Source organism: Silene latifolia, chromosome 11 (assembly GCF_048544455.1).
Source record: "Silene latifolia isolate original U9 population chromosome 11, ASM4854445v1, whole genome shotgun sequence".
NCBI lineage: Eukaryota > Viridiplantae > Streptophyta > Magnoliopsida > Caryophyllales > Caryophyllaceae > Silene > Silene latifolia.
The window spans coordinates 23,239,940-23,246,656 of NC_133536.1; the positions used below are offsets into that span (position 1 = coordinate 23,239,940).

At 40.1% G+C, this 6,717-nt stretch overlaps 1 protein-coding gene across 1 annotated transcript; it reads right to left on the reverse strand.

Annotated features, from left to right (window-relative positions):
* Positions 1 to 382: 382 nt before the first annotated feature.
* Positions 383 to 5,054, reverse strand: LOC141613094 (uncharacterized). Its single transcript, XM_074431830.1, has 3 exons — positions 3,770 to 5,054; positions 3,461 to 3,665; positions 383 to 3,341 (listed from the first exon to the last, which is right to left on the reverse strand). Exons 1-3 carry the CDS (start codon positions 5,052 to 5,054, stop codon positions 383 to 385), a joined length of 4,449 nt encoding a protein of 1,482 aa, XP_074287931.1.
* Positions 5,055 to 6,717: the final 1,663 nt, after the last annotated feature.

The window sequence follows — 6,717 nt, forward strand, 5'->3', positions numbered from 1 at the left end:
TGTGAAACTTGGTTTATTTGCCTTATAAGACCACCATTTTTGCTAGTAATGTGGTATATTGTCTTAAAACGAAACAAATTTCGTCTTAGAAACCTGGTAAATTTTTGAAAATTTCCTAAGTACCCATGAACAATTTAAATTTATATCTTGAATATAGTTTAAGTATGTTGCTAAGTTATGAATATGATGGTTATTGTTATATTATGATGTAAACTAAGAAATTTTCGTCTTAAAAATGTGACTAATTTCTCGAAAAATTTGGTACTAAACATGTCAAAATTTTAATTTTTATGCTCACTACATATTTTACTTTTTTGGGGAAAGTTAAGTATATATTAATAAAGCCCATCAAACAATTTGATAACTAGAGGTACATACACCTCTAATTAGTTACACTTTGCCACAAACTATTGACCCAATCCTGACTTCTCCTAGACCCAAATTTCACACGACTATATCTCAGTCTCCACTGTAATAATTCCTTCACCTGTTTTATAAGCATAACAGGTAAAGGCATGACAGACTCAAGCCTACATCGATTACGTGCATGCCAAATCAAATACATTAAGTGCGCAACAGCAGCAGCAACCACCTGTTTCTTCAGCAATGACCGCTCCCTAATTGCTATCCACCAATCAATGACCCCCTGGTAAGGCAAACAGATACGTAGCCAGTCCTCAAGTAGCCTCACACACTGCCTACTAAAAGAACAGCTAAAAAACAAATGATGTACATCCTCCTCATCAGCAGCACAAAGATAGCAGCTATTACTCTGTGCTATGTGCATCCTCATTAATCTATCCTGAGTAAGCAGGCGATTATGAGCAACAAGCCAAATGAAAAAATTGTGCTTTGGCAGCATAATCCTATTCTGTATCCAAGGATACCAGAGAACATCAGGGCCAGCATCAACAAGCCAATGATAACCAAGCTTGACTGTATAATCAGCCCCACTGTCTCTCCAGACTTCATCATACAACCACGGCTTCAACTGAGTTTTGACAGCACATAGTCTTCTCCATGCCCAGCTAGTAGTGATAGTAGGTTCATAATCTTTCCAAGTAGTATTCTTTATATAAATAGTATGCACCCACTTCACCCATAGATGATCAGTTTTCTTCTCAACCCACCACACATATTTGCCCATCAAAGCTATATTCCACTGATGTAACAGTTTCAAACCCAAGCCACCCTTTCTCCTTGGTTTGCAAACCTGATTCCATGATACAAGTACAGGGGATTCCTTTTGTTCTTGACCATGCCACAGGAAGGCTCTGCAAATAGCATCAATACTATTAAGAACTGTTTTGGGTAGAATGAATATCCTGGCCCAATAATTATGAAGGGTACTTAACACAGATTTTATGAGGGTGAGTCTCCCCGCATAAGAAAGATGTTTAGCCCCCAATCTAGCAATCCTCTCAGTCACCTTGTCAACCAAACACTGGCAATCAAGGACCCCCAGACGTTTGGGTGCAATTTTAACCCCCAAATATCTAAAAGGGATCCCCCCTCTTTTCACCCCAGAAGCTTTCTCAATACTCTTCATAATTTCCTCCTTCACCCCATTGCTGTAAATGTTTGATTTGCCATTATTCATTTTAAGTCCAGAAGAGGCAGAGAAGGTCTCAAAAGCCCTGAGCAATAATCTAACAGAATGTAGGTCACCTCTGCTGAACATGAGCAGGTCATCAGCAAAACATAAGTGGGTCAACTTCAACTTAGAGCATAAAGGATGATATCTAAACCCCTGATATTTATCCAACACACCCAACAATCTACTGAGATACTCAAGACATATTGTAAAGAGCAAGGGGGATAGGGGGTCCCCTTGCCTTAAACCCCTTTGTCCTCGAAAAAAGCCAAACACCTCTCCATTCAGGGCCAAGGAAAAGGTGGGGGAGGTCACACAAGCCATAATCAGAGTGATGAAGCTGGGGGGAAACTCTAAAGCACACAACATATCATTCAGAAAGCTCCACTCAATGGAGTCATATGCTTTCTGTAAATCAATTTTCAACATTACCCTTGGGGAGCAGACTTTCCTCTTATAGAGCTTGATGAGGTCTTGACATATGAGAATATTCCCCACAATATCTCTGTCTTTTACAAAAGCCCCTTGTGAAGGATTTATAATGTCAGGCAGAATCAAGCTCAATCTATTACACAACACTTTCGTCAAGCATTTATAGACTGTATTGCAACAGGCAATAGGCACGAATCGCAATACACTATCGTGCAAATCAACTTTGGGCACCAGAGTAAGAGTAGTGGTGTTCAATTCTTTCAACAGTTGGCCAGAATCAAACACATTTCTAATAGCCTTACACACCTCCCTGCCCACAATATGCCAGGAGTCTTTAAAAAATTGGCTACTAAAACCGTCAGGCCCAGGTGCCTTGTCACCAGGTATAGAAAACATAGCACTTTTGATCTCTTCATCAGAAACAGGCTTGAGAAGGAGATCTCTGTGAGCTGCAGTCAAAATATTTCCATGCCTGACCACTCTTTTACATAAAGGTTTGACCGGGTTTGAGGTGCCCAGCAACTTCTGATAGTAGTCTTCAAATGCAGCTTTTATGTCATCAGGTTTAGAGCACAAAACCCCCTCCATGTCATGAATGGAATACACCCTATTCTTCATTCTTCTTCTTTTGATGCTCGAATGAAAAAAAGAAGTATTATCATCCCCATCTTTAATCCAGGCTTCTTTAGCTTTCTGAGCTAAATAGCTATTCCTAGCCTTGACCAGCTTAATGAGATCATTAGCACAATCTTTTTCAGCATTGCATAGAGTATCATTCATGGGATCCTGAATGAGTTGCTGCTGGAAGTGTTTCAAAGCCAATTCAGTAACATTGGTAAGGTTTTCAATGTCACTAAATTGAGCTTTGTTCAAATTTTTAAGCACAGGTTTTAACCTCTTCAATTTCTGAACCACTCTATACATAGGGGTACCCCTCAGCTCCTGCTGCCAACTATCCTTCACAGTGGACTCAAAATCATCAGAGAGAGCCCACATATTAAAGTACTTAAACCCCATCTTCCTTTTACTAATTTCCTCAGTAGAGTTTATAAGGCATGGACAGTGATCATAGAGACCTTCAGGGAGATAGTTTGCCACAGCCTCAGGGAAGGTTTGAAACCACTGCTCATTGATCAAAACCCTATCAATTCTGCTATACACTTTTGTTGTAGCCTCATGCTTGTTATTCCACGTATAATAAGAACCAGAGCTTTTCATGTCTTGCAGCTGACAGTCAACTATCATCTTCCTCATAGGAGCCATCTCAGCCCAAGACACCTCAGCTCCACCAACTCTATCATTTACCTCAGTTATACTGTTGAAGTCCCCACACAGCAACCATGGTCCATCAATCACACTAGAGTAATCCCTTAAAGAATCCCATAAAGAGGCTCTCTCCCCGAATTCTCATTAAAGCCATAGACAAGAGTATGCCAGAACACAATCTTCTGAACTTTATCAAACACTTTGGAATGGATACATTGGGCTGTAACATCCAAAACATCCACCTGATAAACCTGAGGGTCCCATAGTAACCACACTCTCCCCCCAACATGAGTGCTATTATTAGTACAAATTGACCAATCTTCACAAATGACATTCCTAGCATTAATCCATCTACTACCTTTTATTTTAGTCTCTAATAATCCAAATAGTCCTACATTATTCTGGTGTAAAAACCACCTTATTTCTTTTTGTTTTAGATGACTATTTAGACCACGAACGTTCCAAAACCCAACCTACCCATTATCGAGTAAGTTCCAGGAGTAAGCAGTTTCCTACTCTCAGTTCTTGCCTTCTGCACAGATAGGGTTAGAGCATCCATAAAACTGAGTCCTCTAGGAGTAAAAACCCTAGGTTCCCCATTATCATGTTTCATCATTTTACTTATGAACCTCCTAGGGAATGAGGTATTCACCTCAATCTCCTTTAGCCCCACACTAGTAGTACCACCAGTCAAAGGAACCACTACAGGGGTCTGCATCACTGGAGAGGGTACCTGAGTAACTGGAGGTGGTGCCACTACTGGGGAAACAGGTTTAGCCACAGGTCTGGGTTTAGTGACAGCTTCATTTACAGGAGCCTGAGGTTTCACCTTGGGCTTCCACACCCTCTTTGGAGCTCCCTCAATCTTCCTACAATGAATAGCTTCATGACCCATACCTTTGCACTTGTCACACGATAGAGGTAACCAATCATATACAACTTTTACCCTCTGAATCTTTCCCAATTCATCCACAAATTCAAGCTCAGTAGGGAATTGTTGACCAATTTGTACCTCTACCATGATTCTGGCATATCCAAGGAAAGCCCTTTTACTGGTAGCATCATCACATCTAATCATCTTACCAACCAAACCACTTATCTTCCTCAGACAATCAGTCCCCCAGAATTTGATATCCAGTCCATACAGTTTCATCCAAATAGGAATCAATTTCACATCATGTTTAATTAATTCAGAATCTGGACTCCACTCTTTAACAATAACTGGCTTGTTATCAAAAATCAGGTGACCATTGTTCACAACCTCTATCTGTTTTGCTTTGGATTTAAAGCGCACCAAGAAAATACCGTTTGGTAAGAAAGAAATACGATCAATACCATACGATTGCCAAACCCTCTTAACATAACCAGTAATCACACTACTCGGGGGGTTCGCACCTAGGATATAGCAATAAACAGCTGAGGACCAGTAGGTAATCTCACCTTCAACATCCGCAGTAGTCAGCCTGAGACTCGGTTCCCGCCGTTCAGATTCATACCCCGATACGTCCTCCTCCTCCTGTTCGCTCTCCTCCAAAATCACCTCCAACTCTGACGATTCAATTGGAGGAAAGCTAAGGTTGATTTTCCGAGCATTATGCGGCGAAGTCGACTTACTCTTACTCGTACTTGCTTCTGAAGAAACAACAATATTTTTTTGATTTTTTGTATTATTATGTGACGTACTATTAGTATTAGATGATTTGCTATTACTATTATTATTTGATTTAGGATTATTATTTTTAGGGTTCTTAGATTTTGCCATTGCTTAATTAAGATCCCTAATTAGAGTTTTAGGAGGTTTCTCTCTCTAAAATCCTCTCTCATCCTACTCATTTGGTTTTTTGTCACTACATATTTTACTTACTCATGGTTACCTTAAATCTCCAACTTACGATGTTTGGGAAAGCTTTACATCGAAAATTTTTCCGTCTTAAAGACCTTAAAGTGTCGGAAATAAGTATTATACTTACCCGGATTTTTAATTTTGTCAAGTCAATTCTTGTCTTAACTGCTTCTTAATAATTTAAATTTGGTTCGTAATAGCATGTATCCTCTTATGTTGGAATTTTCATCTTAAAATTTTTCAAGATTTTCAAGACAAAGGACCATTATGCTACGAGTCTAGTGTAGTATTTCATTTTTGAGTTGAGTTTGAACAAAATTGGATGATAAATAAGGGTAATGCATGTGATTAAAGTTATGTTTTGAAGTCATATTATTTCACAAGAATTTCAATTTGCGGAAAATTTATAACATGAGAAAATTTCGGTTTGGTTAAAATACGAAGAGACTATGCAAAAGTTTCTGTAAATTGTCATTATCAAATTGAGAAGTTGGGGAAAATTTTCATTCATATCCAAAATTGGTTTCAAATTCTTACCGTTTCTATTCTATATCTTATTGTGTGGTTTCATTTTGTAGCATGTCAAGGAACACGAAAAACACCCGAGGCAAGAACGCCCGTCAACAACAACCCCAACCTCAACCGGAGGCCCCACCCGCCTTTACTCTCTCGGGATACCCGGGAATAGCCTTTGAAAGTAAACCCCATAGGAACGCTTTACAAGCCTATACCCAACGAAGAATGAATGCCACTTTCTATTCCCAAGGATACCAAGGTATCTCCCGACACACAACCTCTTTTATTCCCAATTTGGCGACTACAATGAAAAGCTTGAGATGCACAATGAATCATATTTTCAGAGACTGATGTCATTGCCAAACTTTAGGCTGCCTCAGACCTTGGTATCAGAACCCAAAATGACATCCATGTGCCGGTTACATTGCAATTGGTGACTGTTAGGCCCAAAATCTGGATATGGGTTGATCTGGGGCAGCAAGTCTGGAAGCAGTGTGAGATGCAGGGCGTCAGAGAGCCAGGGTAGCAGCGTCAGCGCATAATGCGAGATATGGGCTTTGATCCGCGCGGAAGAAGCATGTGAGAGTCCTACCACTTACCATATCCAAGGAAGGAAAGTCCTACTCGGTGTCAAATTAGGAATAACTTGGAGGAAAAGCAAGAAACCCTAGCTCACCGAACTCCCCTATATAAAGAGCCTCAATGCAAAGAGGAGAGATCATCAGAAAATACGAGAAATATACCCTAGCATTCATATCAAACACACAAACTGTATTTCCTCCCGAATTATAGTGAAAATATTTGTGGGATTCCGTCTCCCCCCGCGGTTGTTTCCCAAATTGGGTTTTCCGCGCCACCAAAATTGCTTGTGTCCTTTATTTACATCGCACATACAGGTTAACATACAACAAACAATCAAATCATAATACGGACCTAACGCTAAGACCGCTTTAACCCTAAATTGGTAGAAATTTACCAAAACAGTTTGGCGCCCACCGTGGGGCATAGTGGTCGTCTTCGTTAGCCAGTCTACTCAGCAAGCATAACATGTCCGGACCCAAAGAAA